Source organism: Myxocyprinus asiaticus, chromosome 33 (genome assembly GCF_019703515.2).
Source record: "Myxocyprinus asiaticus isolate MX2 ecotype Aquarium Trade chromosome 33, UBuf_Myxa_2, whole genome shotgun sequence".
In the NCBI taxonomy this organism is placed as follows: Eukaryota; Metazoa; Chordata; class Actinopteri; order Cypriniformes; family Catostomidae; genus Myxocyprinus; species Myxocyprinus asiaticus.
Genome location: NC_059376.1, coordinates 37,137,980 through 37,155,962, shown reverse-complemented (window position 1 = coordinate 37,155,962; position 17,983 = coordinate 37,137,980). Strand labels below are relative to the sequence as shown.

The window sequence follows — 17,983 nt, the reverse complement described above, 5'->3', positions numbered from 1 at the left end:
GAAGCAATCATCATGATTTGAAGCTCGATTACACTTCCATACGCTCAATGCACGCTATACGCATGCATCAGGTGCAAGGAAGTGTAATCAATCTTCAAATAATGATGTGCCAAGGAGACTGTTGATATCCGTTTCTTACCCAAAACCAATTGTTTTGCCTCAGAAGACATGGATTAAACCATGCAAGTCATATGGATTACCTTTATGCTGCCTTTATGTTCTTTTTGGAGCTTGAAATTGTAGGACCCCGTTGACTTGCATTGTAGGGATAAAATGCATCATATCGTAATCAAAATATCTTGTGTTCTGCAGAAGCAAGAAAGTAATTCGAGTTTGAGACAGCATAAGGGTGAAAAAATTATGAGAGAGTTGTCATTTTTGGGTGAATTGTTTCTTTAAATTTCAGTGTGTTCCTCCCACAATGTGTGATATGACTTCAGAAGACTTGCAATATACAGTTGTGCTCAAAAGTTTGCATACCCTGGCAGAAATTGTGAAATTTTGGCATTGATTTTGAAAATATGACTGATCATGCAAACTTTTACTTAAGGATAGTGATCATATGAAGCCATTTATTATCACATAGTTGTTTGGCTCCTTTTTAAATCATAATGATAACAGAAATCACCCAAATGGCCCTGATCAAAAGTTTACATACCCTTGAAAAGTTTACATACACACAGGTTTAAATGGCAATTAAAGGTTAATTTCCCACACCTGTGGCTTTTTAAATTGCAATTAGCGTCTGTGTATAAATAATCAATGAGTTTGTTAGCTCTCACATGGATGCACTGAGCAGGCTAGATACTGAGCCATGGGGAGCAGAAAAGAACTGTAAAAAGACCTGCGTAACAAGGTAATGGAACTTTATAAAGATGGAAAAGGATATAAAAAGATATCCAAACCTTGAAAATGCCAGTCAGTACTGCTCAATCACTTATTAAGAAGTGGAAAATTCAGGGATCTCTTGATACCAAGCAAAGGCCACAACTGCCAGAAGAATTGTACGGGATACAAAGAAAAACCCACAGGTAACCTCAGGAGAAATACAGACTGCTCTGGAAAAAGACGGTGTGGTTGTTTCAAGGAGCACAATATGACGATACTTGAACAAAAATGCCAGAAAGAAGCCTTTACTGCACCAATGCCACAAAAAAGCCCAGTCACAATATGCCCGACAACACCTTGACACGCCTCACAGCTTCTGGCACAATGTAATTTGGAGTGATGAGACCAAAATAGAGCTTTATGGTCACAACCATAAGCGCTATGTATGGAGAGGGGTCAACAAGGCCTATAGTGGAAAGAATACCATCCCCACTGTGAAGCATGGTGGTGGCTCACTGATGTTTTGGGGGTGTGTGAGCTCTAAAGGCACGGGGAATCTTGTGAAAATTGATGGCAAGATTAATGCAGCATGTTATCAGAAAATACTGGCATACAATTTGCATTCTTCTGCACAAAAGCTGCACATGGGACGCTCTTGGACTTTCCAGCACGACAATGACCCTAAGCACAAGGCCAAGTTGACCCTCCAGTGGTTACAGCAGAAAAAGGTGAAGGTTCTGGAATGGCCATCACAGTCTTCTGACCTAAATATCATCGAGCCACTCTGGGGAGATCTCAAACATGCGGTTCATGCAAGACGACCAAAGACTTTGCATGACCTGAAGGCATTTTGCCAAGACGAATGGGCAGCTATAACACCTGCAAGAATTTGGGGCCTCATAGACAACTATTACAAAAGACTGCACACTGTCATTGATGCTAAAGGGGGCAATACACAGTATTAAGAACTAAGGGTATGCAGGTCATTTAATTTTTTTCTTTGTTGCCATTCTGTTATAACCTTCAGTTGAATATGAATCCCATAAGAAATGAATGTGTTTTGCCTGCTCACTCATGTTTTCTTTAAAAATGGTACATATATTACCAATTTTCCAAGGGTATGCAAACTTTTGCGCACAACCGTAGTGTCATGTGGAGTACGACTATGATGCTTTTTGGAGCTTGACAGCCCTTAGTCATCCATTGAATGGAAGAGAGCAGTTCGGACATTTTGCTAAACTTCTCTTTTTGTGTGCTATGTAAAAAATAAAGTCTGGAACAACATGAGGCTGGGTGAGTTAATGACAAAATTTGCATTTTGGGTGAACTATTCCCTTGAAATAATTACACATTTCTAAAGAGTGATAAACACACACAGTGTAAATGAGGGGGCTCATTAGAACATTCCCAGCAGCCTAGTGTTTATAAACAGCTCTAGTTCATCCAACTGATGGATGAGTACTCACTATCTCTCCGTTCTTCCTGCCCCTTCTCCAAGAGCGTACTTGCTTCAGCCAGAGTTTAACAACCACCCTACTCCCACATCCTCAGTCACTCAGCTGGACACGAAACTCGGCAAGACCCCCCCCAGAGAGAGAGAGAGAGAGAGAGAGAGAGAGACCTTAACCCCTCTTTTGCTCCATGGGTGGGCCCTTCACGTCCTTTGCTGGGGGGCAGAGGGGACATTCTGCGGGTCACAGATCCCACCCTAATGCTCAACTCACAGGAAGCTAATGACAGTGACTGTTGTAATAAGGAAAAACAACATACTTGTGTTTTCCAAGAACAAAAGGGCTGCTGATATGAACCATGGGGTAGCCAAGGTTCTTCCTGAAGTGAAGAGAAATGTTCTAAAAGATTTTCAGGCTTTGTTACAAAACCTAGTTGGCTGCCTACATAGCTCTAGAAGTGATTTGTTCCTAAATGTACCTTCTTAAAAGGAACCACCCAAGGCCACATCCACACATTTTCGCTTGAAAACGTATTGGTTTCGCTACGTTTGTGTTCTCATCCACACTGGTACTACCGCAAGCCCTTTCGACATCACATGCAGGATATGAACTTTAGATAGCCTAATTTGTTGTCATTTTTACGAGTTAAAATGCTTAAACAGGAATGGAATTACAAGTGAAATTGCTCATTTTTGATATTGGTAATAGGGTTTGCACTAGAAAAAAAAAAATATTTCTTGATATTAAAATTACGTTATTACTAACGGAAATGGACTCTCCACGATTAAAAACAAAAACATTATTGATATTTTAAAAAATATATAAATTCAGCTAGAATTTCACAATAATCTGTCATTCACCCCTATTCAAAACTTACAGATATTCTTAGTAGTTGAAATTCCAATTTCACATATCATCAGTGCACTTCTTACTAGTAAAAATATTTTTTTTTTACATCAATAAATACATACCAGTCAAAAGTATCTAGTCCCGATATCAACTGAATTAAAATGAGTGAAAATGCTGTTTATTCATATCTGGAAATGTATTTCAGATCAATAAATTGCTATGTAATTAAAGATATCTTAAAAGACTTTCTTACTAGTTGTCATCAAATTATAGATATCAGAAATTAATATTTCCACTAATGAAAACAAAATCACAGATATAAAAAAATAGCATTTTTACAAGTAATTCAATTGTTTATATCAGGAATGGACATTTGCACTTGTAACAATGTAATTATTGATTTAAAAAAATATAAATTTTTACTATTAAGAAGTGCATTGCTGAAATGTGAAATTGGAATTTCAACAAAAAAAATGTATTATAGATTTCCGTAATTGTGTTTTGAACGGCAGCGAATGACAAATCATTGTGAAATTCTACTAGTGAAAACAAGGGCGTAGATTTGGCTTGAACATTGGTGCTAACACCAAATTCCATTTAAATCAATTTTGCGTTTTCTTGCTTGTGAGCTTCATGTGAGGCGTGTTATTTATTTGCATAAAGAGTTACTGCCTATGTGGTCATCACCTTCGAAAAATAAACAAACTGAATACACACACACAAAGATCAAACATGTTTGGCCACAAACATTTTTTTTTTTTTTTTAAATCTTTAGTGAGTGTTGTAGGGTGATATCACAGAACAGAGAGAGAGAGAGAGAGAGAGAGAGAGAGAGAGGAGTCAAACAAGACTTAAAAAAAAAACATGAACTTCAATAAAAGAAGTCTCATCTGACGGACAGGTGCAGTGTGAAATCCCACACTATAAAGATCTAAAATAACTCAGAGATTTCTAAAACAGATTACAAGACAATGATTGAAAGCAGCATTTAAACAATCCATTACAGTAAACAAAGTGAAGGCAACCTATTTTTACAGTTTTTTCCTGGTCAATATTGTCAATGATGTCAAAATACTTAAAGGGATAGTTCACCCAAAAATAAAAATTCTCTCATCATTTACTCACTCTCATGCCATCTCAGATGTGTATGACTTTCTTCTGCAGGACACAAATTATGATTTTTAGAAGAATATCTCAGCTCTGTAGGTTCATACAATGCAAGTGAATAGGTGCCCAAAATTGTTATGCTCCAAAAAGCATATAAAGGCAGCATAAAAGTAATCCATACAACTCCAGTGTTTTAATCCATATTTTCAGAAGTGACATGATAGGTGTGAGTGAGAAAGAGATCGATATTTAAGTCCTTTTTTGCTTGAAACTCTTCTCCCTGCCCAGTAGCAGGCGGTATGCATGAAGAATGTGCATCACCAAAAACACAAGAAGAAAAATGTAAAAGTGATCTGTTTCTCACCCATACCTATCATATCACTTCTGAAGATATTGATTTAACCACTGGAGTTGTATGGATTACTTTTATGCTGACTAATGTGATTTTTGTAGCTTCAAAATTTTGGCACCCATTCACTCTTATAGACCAAATAAGAGCTGAGAAATTCTTCTAAAAATCGTCAGCAGATTAAAAGAAAGTCACGAACATCTGGGATGGCATAAGGGTGAGTAAATGAATGAATTTTCATTTTTGGGTGAACTATTCCTTTAACATGATTTTATATTTTGCACAAAAAAAAAAATATATATATATATATATTTTGAAAGTACAGTACAAACATGACAAAAGTGTTTTAGTTGAGTCCCTTGGGTGCCAAACATTTTAACCTTTTAAGAATGTTCACTATTTTTCATAGGACAAGAAACTTTAACTGCTGACATGACTAGGTATAAAACCTGTTGATTATAAAATGTAAATAATTGTCCACTATCAAGTTTTATGTTCTTGTATTTCAGTCATGGAGGTAGAGGGAACGAGATGCACTCTGATGTGCAAAAGCTGCACAAGGCACCTCCAACATCGACAAATAAAAGCTGAAATGGGAGTTTTTCAGCCGTGAAGAAGGGCTGCAGTCTCTTCATCTGTGCCTGTGGAATTGCGAGGAGATTTGCTGTACATCATAAACTGCACGGATATCTGAAGAGAAGTGTAAAGGCAAAAACAAGCAGGGATAAAACAAATAAATACTTACAAGAGATTCTGCAAGCCAGAGAGTTGAAATGTCTGAATAAATTGAAACAAAAACTCAGAACTTACATGGTCTTTTATAAAATTCTACATTAATATTTAAGTCTTTAAACTTAAAAGTTTAAATCCAATCCATATATTTCCCCTCAAAATCTGTGCAGAAAATACAAACCAATACCATCTGGGCCTGGGTTTTGAAGTGAAGTCACATGACCTCAGCAATGTACAACACAGCTGGATGCTATGGTGACTATCTGTGCTTGGTCAATATATGCATCCGAATGTCAAACATACAGTTACTCAAAAACATTTCTGTAATACTGAGCGCAACACCAGTCTTGTGACCTTTGACTGCATGTTTTCAAACAAGCCTTGTCAATTAATCAATTTTGGCTATTTAGCACTCATACAGTTCACCAGGTTTTAGGAATTGTCAGACATACTTACATTCTGCTAAAGGTTGTTTTTCAATCAACTACTGCAAGTTCCAGTGTATATTAATTGTAAAATAGATGCATACTTAAACTTAAGGCTGAATTACAGTACACAATATTTCAAATCTGAACATTCTAAAAATACTAGTCATCACACACTTAACGACTACGTAAATGACTACAGATAAAAACTGGAAGACAAGGCCAAGCGCATTTGGATGTGATCTCGGGTAAAAAGACAGATACAATGCTAGCTGGAGGTGAGAACTTGATCGTCATCACAATTTCTTGAACTTTGTGGCTCCACAAGCACGTTTTCCATTGGCTGCTAACCATATGTGATACACTCTATCAAAATGGGTCGTCGTCAGTGGGCCGTTTTCAGAAAAAGGTGACATTTGGCCAAAAATGTGATTTTTAACTGTTTTGGGTTTTCTAATGTTTTTGATTTAAAAAAGTCTTAGCTTTGTCTCAAATTATTTATGTCAGTCTCAAATTACGTCAGTGTTATCAAGAAATTCAAACTGTAAATGTTTTTATGCTTTTTAATGCGATGTCAAAATCGCTTCAACTGCTGTCAATTCAAACAGGAGTGCTGCTTCTCACCTCAAATTATTGCTAGAAAACAAACAAAAATGTCAATGCAATTGGCTAAATTGAACATCTATATTGTAATTGGCGAATCAGCGTTTCAAACGCGGGAGAAGCCTACATTTACCTCTGGAAATGTATTCAATGTCAAAAGTTAAGTAGCTTTTTGGGGGGGGGGTATTTTTCCCCTTTTTCTCCCAATTTGGAATGCCCAATTCCCAATGTGCTTTTTTAAGTCCTCGTGGTCGCGTGGTGATTCGCCTCAATCCGGGTGGCAGAGGACGAATCCCAGTTGCCTCCGCGTCTGAGATCGTCAACCCACGCATCTTATCACGTGGCTTGTTGAGCGCATTGCCATGGAGACATAGCACGTGTGGAGGCTTCACGCCATCCACCACGGCAACCACGCTCAACTTACCACGCGCCCCACCGAGAAAGAACCACATTATAGCGATCACGAGGAGGTTACCCCATGTGACTCTACCCTCCCTAGCAACCAGGCCAATTTAGTTGCTTAGGAGACCTGGCTGGAGTCACTCAGCACGCCCTGGGATTCGAGCTAGTGAACTCCAGGGTTGGTAGCTAGTGTCTTTACCACTGAGCTATCCACACCCCCCAAAAGTTATGTAGCTTGAAAAAGTAAACTGTAGAGCAAATTGCAAAAATTTTAAAATAACATCAGAGACTATTTAGCAGATGGGCCACGTCTATTAACATTAATGGGAGAAACTGGAATGCCCATCGGTAAACAGTTGTAGAAAAGGAAGTCCTGCCTTACAGGTAAAAGAGCCAATCACCTTTTAGATACAGACATCGCCTGTCAATCAACTCGAGAACGCGCATGCGCATTAGCTATTCAAGCCGGGAAAATTGCGGTTTTTAGTGTAATCTGAGGTAAAGAAGTACAATTTATGATACCATTGTTGTCAGATTTTACTGCTGATTTGAAATATGTTCTTTGGTCATATTCTTGACCAACCATTTTGAAGATTTCGGTCTTTCCCCATTCAAGTAGATAGGAGCTGTACTTGTATGCCGCTTGTTTACATTGAAAAATAGCTGCCCGGCCTGCCCGAGAGCATTTCAAAGATGGCCACCGAGTGGACTGACTTGCTAAAAAAAAAAAAGGTTTTATGACAGCCAGCATTCAAATTATTATATCCTGGCAATGGTTGGCATAGGAACATAAAAACCCAATATGTGATTCTGGGTAAATGCGACTCAAAATGATGGAGCAGGTCATATACAGTAATGACTTTATATTACAGGAGTGGAGCATCATACAAAACAAAATTTCCTCTATAGTCAGAAAACAAATATCAAACATGTTTGATATCCTCCGACTAGATGGAATTATTGTCTGAGGGTAAGAAATCAAAGTCTGTATCCATCATATACTACGTGATTTTCAGTGAAATCAGTCAACTCTGTGTAGTGTAATCCAGCCTTAAGCAGAATCCAGCATGAATTTAAACTCCTGTTATGATGTTCCAATTTGTAAAAAAGCTTTGTCCATTATTGAATAATTTAAAATTTTTCTGTGGATCTAGATCCGTGAGGGCTGTGCTGGGAAATAATGATCCTCTCCCAGTACGTCACTCACAGCTCAGTGGCTAAAATGTGAATGTGAAAGGATATTATGAGGTCAAGTGAGAGAGTTCCTAGGCTGCCGATGAGCCAGGGGAGGTGGTGCATGATGTAGCTGGTCTCTCCCTGCCCTCGGTCTGGGTTCTTCAGTAGCACGCTTATGCCATATGTAGTGTTTCCCAGAATCACAAGGGCAAACAAGAAAAAAGACACGCCCTCTGTTGACTTCCGACGAAACTGCAGACAGCAAGAAAAATTTCAACTTCAACCCCAATTCTGAAAATTTGGGACAATATGAAAAATGCTAATAAAAACAAACAGGAGTGATTTGTAAATTCTATTCAACCAGTGCTATATTCACCCTGTGTGTGCCACACATTCTCAATTGGAGAAAGGTCAGGACTGCAGGCAGGCCAATCTAGCATCCGCACTCTCTTCTTACGCAGCCATGCACTTGTAATCCGGGCAGTATGTGGTTTGTTGTTGTCCCGCTGGAAAATGCAGGGATGTCTCTGGAAAAGATGACGTCTGGATGGCAATATATATTTTTGCTCCAAAATTTATACATAACTTTCTGCATTAATGGTGCCCTCACAGATGTGCAAGTTTCCCATGCTATGAGCACCGATACCATGACAGACACTGGCTTTTTTATTTGGCGCTGATAACAGATTGGATGGTCCTTTTCCTCTTTGGCCCGGAGAACACAACGTCTGTTTTTTCCAAAAACAATTTGAAGTGTGGACTAGTCGGACCACAAAACACGATTCTACACTGTTCTACTTTCCATCTCAGATGAGACCGAGCCCAGAGAAGTCGGTGGCGCTTCTGGACAGTGTTGATGTATGGCTTCTGCTTTGCATAGTAGAGCCTTATCTTAAATCAGTGGATGCAGCAGGGAATGTTGTTAACTGACAAAGGTTTACCGAAGTATTCCCAAACCCAAGTCATGATATCCATTACAGACACATGATGGTTTGTAAGACAGTGATGTCTGAGGGATCGGAGATCACGTGCATTCATAAAATAAAAAAGTGCTCTTCCAGCAGGACAATGCCAAACCACATACTGCCCGGATTACATGTGCCTGGCTGTGTAAGCAGAGTGCGGGTGCTAGATTGGACTGTCTGCAGTCCTGACCAGTCTCTAACTGAGAATGTGTTGCACATTATGAAGAGCAAGATACAGCAACGAAGACCCAGTCAACTGCACAGCTGAAGACCCTGCATAATAGATGGGGGAAAATTCCACTTGCTTCCACTAGAAAATTCCACTGGAGTTGTATGGTTTACATTTATACAACATCTGTGATTTTTGAAGCTTCAAAGTTTTGGTCATTATTCAGTTGCATTGTATGGACCTGCAGAAATGAGATATTCTACTAAAAATCTTAATTTGTGCTCAGCAGAAGAAAGCAAGTCATACACATCTGGGATGGCATGAGGGTGAGTAAATGATGAGAGAATTCTCATTTTTTGGTGAACTATTCCTTTAATAAACTTATGTCTTCAGTGCTCAAAGGCCTAATAAGTGTTATTAGAAGAAATGATGATGTTATACAGTAGTAACACTCAACTGTCCCAACTTTTTTGAAGATGTTGCAATCATATGATTTGAAATGAGTGTATATTTAAAATAAATAAATAAAAGGTAAAACTTTCAATATAGTACAAGGTGAATAGAATTTACTATTTTTTCTTTCTATTAGCATTTTCTATACTGTCCCATCCTTTCTGGAATTGGGGTTGTACAATAATATATGTACAAAACTAATGTATGTCAATGTGCTGCATTATTTATGATTATAATAATTACAGAACATTATTTATTCATCAAATAGTTGGGTACAACTCTGGATGCAGTGAGAAGTTACTTCATTATCATGCAACAAATATCTGAAAAGGAGACTACATCTAAAGCAATAAATAATGATTTTACAAATTTAAATAGTTTACAAATTTATATCTGGATGAATCACACAAAACAGGTCACATTTCCCCCCAAATGAAATATATATATGTATTTTTTTACATTTCCATCATTTTCAATGTTTATTCTCATTAGATTCCCATTCTACAATTACTTTTTTTGTTGTTTTTTTGTTAAATCAGCAGAAAGGCAACACAAAAAATGCTACCACGGTGTATGAATAGTTTACAATTTTTGCAATATGATAATGAGAATAGGAAAAACATGCTTAATTTTTATGAAAATTGTCACAATCACTAATGCCTGCCAATAACGATCGATTTTAAAATATTAAAAGCTTAAATCACAGTACAAGATGGCTATAGAAAGGCATGAATGCCTCCCAAACTCCTTTGTTTCATGGACTAGAGGTGAACATATAATATTCCATATGAAACTCAATATAAGCAATACACAAAACGTCTTAAAAAAAAAAAAAGAACAAATATGTCTTATTATTGCATACTAAGTATTGCATGCAGTATTACAAGTGCTCACTTTTTAATTATTCAATTGCCTATATTAATGTGTAATAGTATTAAAATATATTAAGCTTTCAATTTAAATATAAACATTTTTAAGCTTTTAAAATGAATAACCTTGTGTGTTATTTTTGTGGACCTATATGAATTCACTTATGCATTGATATATCAGCTAATGTGTAACAGCTTTAAATGTATTTAAATTCTTCATATTTTCATAATGATCGGCCTTCAGAGGTTAATCCCGCCGAGAAGTGAATCTGAATCGTTGTCTTTCTCTTCATGTTTCATGCGATTGGCTGTTCGCTGCAAACGTACGTTCATGTGCATGAATGCGGGAAATAATCTTAAACTCAGGATCAAAGCCTGAGTTGACAGAGAAAGTTGATGAGCAGCATCCTGGTACCAATTAAGCCTGATTGTAAAGGTTTGGTTGTGTCAACTCAAAACTAATCCTGGATCCCTGAGTTTCTTCAGCTAGCTTTATGGTACAGGGCCCTGGATGTGTCAGGTTTTTTTTTTTTAGATTCACCTACACAGATTTATAAATACTTACATTGGTGTACATCTGTGGCAGTCTGGAGCACAGATACAGTACTGAGGACACGGAGCCAATGGTAAAGCCTATAATCTCCTTTGTAGTAAAGGGCTGAAAAACAAGATCAAAACATCAGCTCAATCCTATACCAGAGAAATTTAATTATATAAATGAATCAAATGCAACTCAACAATTATACCTGAAAAGAACTGCATGAATTGTACATTTAAACAATATTACACAACCAATAGTGCTGTTGTTCTGAAAACAACAGATAATCACAGCTATTTAATACAACTTGTTCAATTTACAAGTGGTTAATATCAATTAACTTGCATTGTAGACACACTATGGCCAGTTATTTTATCTATTTTGCTACATTAACGCAAATAGTTCCAAACAAAGAATAAGCAGGATCAATCATTGCATGTTGCCGAGCAATGCATAAACTGACACCCTGTCTGGAACGCCGCAAACACAGACAAGCAGTGTGATATGAACAGTGAAGTGTGCCAGTGCTGTTTAACTAAAAATCAGCACTCTTGGATCAGCAACCTCACCTGTACCGAACCGTTTTCATCCTCCACAGCCAGTAGTACTCGACCCTTGAACCCTGCAGGCATCTGATCCTCCAAGGCTGAGCGAGGGAGACTGAGGAACGAAGATGAAATTCCCAGAAGACACAGCACGTTGATTGCATTCAGCAACGAACTGTCTCTGTCTACGGAGGAGAAAAGCAGTTCCATGAATTAGAGCTTCACACATAAGCACGTTCTTATAACACACTGTGCTGCTGGTATGCCAAGGGTCGGTAAGGAATACAGAGTAAATGTAGAGCAATGCTGAGAATTGTCAGAGGCTTAAGGGGCCTCAATTCATAACTGACTGTTTTTAATTAAGCACTGCTGGTCTAAACACTGCCAATTAAAGTGGCAAAACGATAACAAAAGACTGTTCAAAAGCACATGCTTAACTGGTACAGTATGAGACCTTTGAAGCAGGGTTGCCAGGAAAATGATTTGCTGGAAAGACTTTATTCTCCAAAACTGATGAGAACACTGTATACCTTGAATGCAATTGATTACACATACTTAAAAGAACATTCAAGGTTCAATACAAGTTTAGCTCTAATGTGTATGACTTTGTATGGCTTCAGAAGAGCAAAGCGTGAGTCATGTGGACAACATTTACAGTGCTTTTATGGTTATTTTGAGTCCTTTTTTTGAGACTTAACATCTCCAGACACCATTGCTTGGAAAAAAGTGACCAACACATTCTCGCATTTGACAATAGAAATTCATAATGGTTTGGAACAACACGAGGGAACAATACATGAGTAAATAATGACAGAATTTTCATTGTTGGGTTAACTATCCTTTTAAGGCAAAAGGAAAATCTCACAAGTAAGATACGATTTCCAACTCACCCCTTGCCATTTTATTCTTTAGTTTGTAGTAGATGTACATTGACAGCATTAGCACATCTGCAAACACGTAGTACACTGCAGTGTACATCTAAAGGAGAGACAATGGAATGAGCAATCAAATCAGGCCAATACCGGCCACTATGGTAAACCAATGCCAAAACTCTTGCATCTAAATAGCAGAAACTAATAAAGTGGACTGTCCTGCATTTACAGTTACATTTATTAATTTAACTGGAAATTTTATCCAATGTAACTTACAAAAGGAGAAATGTGAACTTCCTTACCTGTAGTGGAAGTTGATCTGCCAAGAACGACCCAACAAGATTGCATGTGTCACCTCCCAGCCATAATAAAAGGAACCAAATAGACAGAGCGCTGTCCATATTCCCTGTCTTGCAGGAACTGTAGTACTGCCTAAAGGAACAGAAAGTGTCTAGTGACCATATTGTTTCTAATCATGTGCTAAATATCTCACCACACATGTGAGTGTTTAAAATAACTGATGTGCCTTAAAAGGGATAGTTCAACCAAAAATGAAAATTCACTCATCATTTATTCACTCTCATGCCATCCCAGATGTGTATGACTGTCTTTCTTCAGCAGATTTTTAGATGAATGTTTCAGCTCTGTATGTTCTCACAATGCAAGTGAATGGTGATCAGAAATTTGAAGCTCAAAAAAGCACATATCGGCAGCATAAAAGTAATCCATATGACTTCAGTGGTTAAATCCATGACTTCAGAAGTGATATGATAGGTGTGGGTGAGAAACACATCAAAATGTATATCATTTTTTACTACAAATTCTCATTCCTGCCCAGTAGGTGGTGCTATACAAGAAGAATGCGAATCGCCAAAAACGAAAGAATGTGAAAGTGGAAGTGGAGATTTATAGTAAAAAAATAATTTTAAAAATCGTATGGATTACTTTTATGCTGCCTTTATGTGCTTTTTTGAGCTTCAAAGTTTTGGACCCTGTTGACTTGCATTGTAAGGGCCTACAGAGCTGAGATATTTTTTCCAAAAATCTTTGTGTTCAGCAGAAGTAAGTCACACATCTGAGATGGCATGAGGGTGAGTAAATGAGAGAATGTTCATTTTTGGGTGAACTATTTCTTTAATGAAAGTCAGTTGGGCAGGTCTTAGCAGTAAATGATGACCACATTATGTCTCAAGACGTTTTAGCACCAAAACGTACAATGTTTTTTATAGGACCAAATTACATTAAATCATGTTAACATTTAAGAAAACAAGCACTAAAAACATGCAACATCAAAAAGGAATTGCAATTTATGATTTTCTCTGGCAATGTAAGTAATGTTATTAAAGTTACTATATACTACAAATACCTCTCAAACTTTTCTACGTTCTTGTAGCATTGAAAAATAATTGCTGATGTCAGCAGTTTCAAATTCTTAAATGTGCAAATTGTAGCGTGTCATTTGTGCAATCCCCAATTAAAAAAAGGAACATTAGATTATAATGCACAATATCTTTCAAAATAACCTTGAAAATGGTTCATAATGGCACTTAAAGGAATGCTCCGGGTTCAGTACAAGTTAAGCGCAATCGACAGCATTTGTGGCATAATATTGATTATCACAAACATTTATTTTGACTTGCCACTCTTTTAAAAAAAAAAAAAAAAAAAAAGAAGCAAAAATCTGGGTTACGGTGAGGCACTTACAATAGAAGTGAATGGGGCCAATGTTTTAATGTTAAAATACTCACTGTTTCAAACGTATAGCCACAAGACATAAATAATATGTGTGTAAACATGATTTTAGTGTGAAAATCACTTACTAACATTTTCTGTGTAAAGTTATATCCAATTAATAGTAGAGAGAATGATTTATTTCAGACTTTATTTCTTTCATCACATTTCCAGTGGGTCAGAAGTTTACATACAATTTCTTAGTACTTAGAAGCATTGCCTTTGAATTGTTTAACTTGGGTCAGATATTTTGGGTAGTCTTCCACAAGCTTCTCACAATAAGTTGCTGGAATTTTGGCCCATTCCTCCAGACAGAGCTGGTGTAACTGAGTCAGGTTTGTAGGCCTCCTTACTCGCACATGCTTTTTCAGTTCTGGCCACAGATTTTCTATCGGATTGAGGTCAGGGCTTTGTGATGGCCACTCAAATGCACTTTGTTGTCCTTAAGCAATTTTGCCACAACTTTAGAGGTATGCTTGGGATCATTGTCCATTTGGACCATTCCTGGCTGATGTCTTGAGATGTTGCTTCAATATATCCATATAATTTTCCTTCCTCATGATGCCATCTATTTTGTGAAATGCACCAGTCCGTCCTGCAGCAAAGCACCCCCACAACATGATGCTGCCACCCCCATGCCTCACGGTTGGGATGGTGTTCTTCGGCTCGCAAGCCTCACCCTTTTTCCTCCAAACATAACAATGGTCATTATGGCCAAACAGTTCACGATTTGCTTCATCAGACCAGAGGACATTTCTCCAAAAAGTAAGATCTTTGTCCCCATGTGCACTTGCAAACTGTAGTCTTGCTTTTTTATGGTGGTTTTGGTGTAGCGGCTTCTTCCTTGCTGAGCAACCTTTCAGGTTATGTCGATATAGGACGCGTTTTACTGTGGATATAGATACTTGTCTACCCGTTTCCTCCAGCATCTTCACAAGGTCCTTTGCTGTTGTTCTTGGATTGATTTGCACTTTTCGCACCAAACTACGTTCATCTCTAGGAGACAGAATGCGTCTCCTTCCTGAACGGTATGATGGCTGCGTGGTCCCATGGTGTTTATAATTGTGTACTATTGTTTGTACAGATGAACGTGGTACCTTCAGGCATTTGGAAATTGCTCCCAAGGATGAACCAGACTTGTGGAGGTCCACAATGTTTTTTTCTGAGGTCTTGGCTGATTTCTTTTGATTTTCCCATGATGTCAAGCAAAGAGGCACTGAGTTTGAAGGTGGGCCTTAAAATACATCCACAGGTACACCTACAATTGACTCCAATTAGCCTATCAGAAGCTAATTGTCTAAAGGCTTGACATCATTTTTTGGAATTTTCCACGCTGCTTAAAGTCACAGTTAACTTAGTGTATGTAAACTTCTGACCCACTGGAATTGTGATATAGTCAATTAAAAGTGAAACAATCTGTCTGTAAACAATTGTTGGAAAAATTACTTGTGTCATGCACAAAGTAGATGTCCTAAACGACTTGCCAAAACTATAGTCTGCTAATATGAAATCTGTGCAGTAGTTAAAACATGAGTTTTAATTATTTCAACCTAAGTGTATGTAAACTTCTGACTTCCACTGTAAATATTTTTCCTGCCAAACTTGATACATTTCAGAGTGTGACCTGCTGTTCTTTGTGAAAAAATAGGTTGTATATAATTGCTTTAAATATTGCAGCAATACCTTCTAATTTTGCAAAAGTTTGTCTCTGATGGCTAAAAACCACCTGTAAGAGTTTTTTGTTGGCCTACTTACGGTACTGAGGATACCATGAAGCAAACTATTGACAGCAGCCCGAGAATCACACTGGCAATATCTCTGGCATCCTGGGCACATTCCCCCAGACCGTTCCAAACCCACTCAGACCCATTCGGGCAGAGAGAGCTGAAGTTTCCATTATTACCAAGCACAAATAAACCACGGTAAAGGGCCCCATTAGACATCCCTGGAGATAAAAATAAATAAATATGTATGGAATGAAAGACACATAATAATCATAATGAATTCTTATGCAGAAAGGTAACTAATGTATTTCAGACATAGCAGTGAAATAACATTAAAAGAGTTAAAATACAGTCAGAATGCGCCATTTTACCAATTATTTTGTTTCAATCTACATTCATTTTTATTCAGATTAATTATTTTTTTCGCAGCTTTCAGCAGTTTCGAACCCTTGGACGTGAACGTTGGAGAACGTCTCATTTTTGAAGTCACCAATTAAAAAAGGAATTTTAAATCATAGGCAAAATATCATCCAAAGTAGCCTTTTATCATTTAATATAACAAGTGATCATAATAATGGAAACTCATCGGAAACACATTCAAATGGAAAAACGGAGCTGTCTCCAACTGAAACAGTTTAACAATTTCAACACATTTCAGCAGTTCAAACACTATGATGAACGGACGTCTTATACACTTTAACAAAAATAATAAACAATACTAAAAAAAAATAAAAAATACAATTACCTTCAGAGAAACACTCCCGTCACCTCCAGACACAAACACGAGAGCTCGAGGCGAACAGTACGATCAGCTGACCATTCTCACCTGATTACACCAGAAATGACAATTCAGCAGAAACATATGCATGGTGTGACGCAAACATTGCCTTCTTAAGAGTCTCTGAACTGCTAAACTATAGGGTACAACGAGGCGAAAGGCACGCGGGGTAAACGGCTCCATTGATTTGATTTTCTCCCAAAACACTAAATAGCATCAAAAACGACCACAGCACTTTCCTAAACACACGTTTGTCACTATACACTGGAAAATATTCCTGATTCATGAGTTCATTGTGTGTAATGTCTCAAGGCTGATTTTAAGGCAATTTGATCTCATTTTTAATATATATTTTAAAATGCTGTAAATTTATGTAACTAATGAAGATCCCTGAAATTAACACATTTCTTTTGAGACAAAATACTTATTTATCATTTTCAGTTTTGTTTAAGGTCATTAAATAAATAAATAAATAACTTCAATAACTGTCCAATAAGTGCAAGGATAGTATTTGGGGTAAAAAGTCCCCCTGTTGCAGGGCTAAAGGCCCCTTTTATTTAAAGTGGGGCAAACTGATTTGTTATGAAACATGTTCAAAGTGGGCTTACACTGACACATCCAATCATAAAAGAGATTAGTTTGTTTATAGACTACTTGAGATGTAATAAAAATGCCAAATGTGTTTGAAATTAACAGGACATGGTTGACTTTTTCTGAAGTAGTTATTTTGAGTAAGCATCATCTTAAATTGTGTCCTGTAACTATTACCCCGGTATCTACACAATATCACTTTAACCCCCCTAGGGGCCTTTTACCTCAAAAGTCTCCCTCACCACCATTTTTTTTTTTTTTTTACTCAGTTTTAATCAAAATAACTTCCAAAATTATGTTGTTCCATCAATAAATATAAAAATAAATCACTTTATATATATACATTTTATGACCAGAAAAAAAAAATAATAAAAAAAAAATTTCCTTAAGGGGTGCCTTTAGCTCCATTGTACCATATATAAATATTATATATATATATATAGTTACAAAGTTATATAGTTATAAGTATATTTTTTAAACATTTGTGATTTAATGTGTAATTCTATGAATTTTTTATAAACAGTAAAAAAACAAATATAAAATATAAACAATACATTAAATGTTAAATTTAAATGTAAATCTTAAAAATAAATCAAGATCTTCCATTACTGTAATATTTACATATATGCAAATCAATGACGCACCTGGGCGCTGTTTAATTGTACACCTAAAAAATGAAAATTCTCATCTTTTACTCACCCTCATGCCATCGAAGATGAGTATGACTTTCTTCTGCAGAACAGAAAGATTTTTTGATGAATATTCTTTGTGTTCAGCAGAAGAAAGTCATGCATAACTGGGATAGCATGAGGGTGAGTAACTGATG

At 37.0% G+C, this 17,983-nt stretch overlaps 1 protein-coding gene across 1 annotated transcript; it reads right to left on the bottom strand.

Annotated features, from left to right (window-relative positions):
• Positions 1-3,771: 3,771 nt before the first annotated feature.
• Positions 3,772-16,889, bottom strand: LOC127423936 (lysosomal amino acid transporter 1 homolog). The gene is made up of 8 exons (XM_051668647.1): positions 16,534-16,889; positions 15,820-16,009; positions 12,636-12,765; positions 12,352-12,439; positions 11,486-11,646; positions 10,944-11,036; positions 7,989-8,174; positions 3,772-5,274 (listed from the first exon to the last, which is right to left on the bottom strand). The coding sequence occupies exons 2-8, from the start codon at positions 16,005-16,007 to the stop codon at positions 5,188-5,190; spliced, it is 933 nt and encodes a 310-aa protein (XP_051524607.1). The 5' UTR covers positions 16,008-16,009; positions 16,534-16,889; the 3' UTR covers positions 3,772-5,187.
• Positions 16,890-17,983: the final 1,094 nt, after the last annotated feature.

What these genes read in the sequence shown, in the direction of transcription:
- LOC127423936 (XM_051668647.1), bottom strand. Translation starts at nt 16,007, where the DNA reads ATGTCTAATGGGGCCCTTTACCGTGGTTTATTTGTGCTTGGTAATAAT. An exon ending in TGCCACAGATGTACACCAAT is followed by an intron (nt 8,175 to 10,943) that starts GTAAGTATTTAT and finishes TGCTGTCTGCAG; the next exon opens with TTTCGTCGGAAGTCAACAGA. An exon ending in CTCTCTCACTTGACCTCATA is followed by an intron (nt 5,275 to 7,988) that starts ATATCCTTTCAC and finishes ACTTCTCTTCAG; the next exon opens with ATATCCGTGCAGTTTATGAT.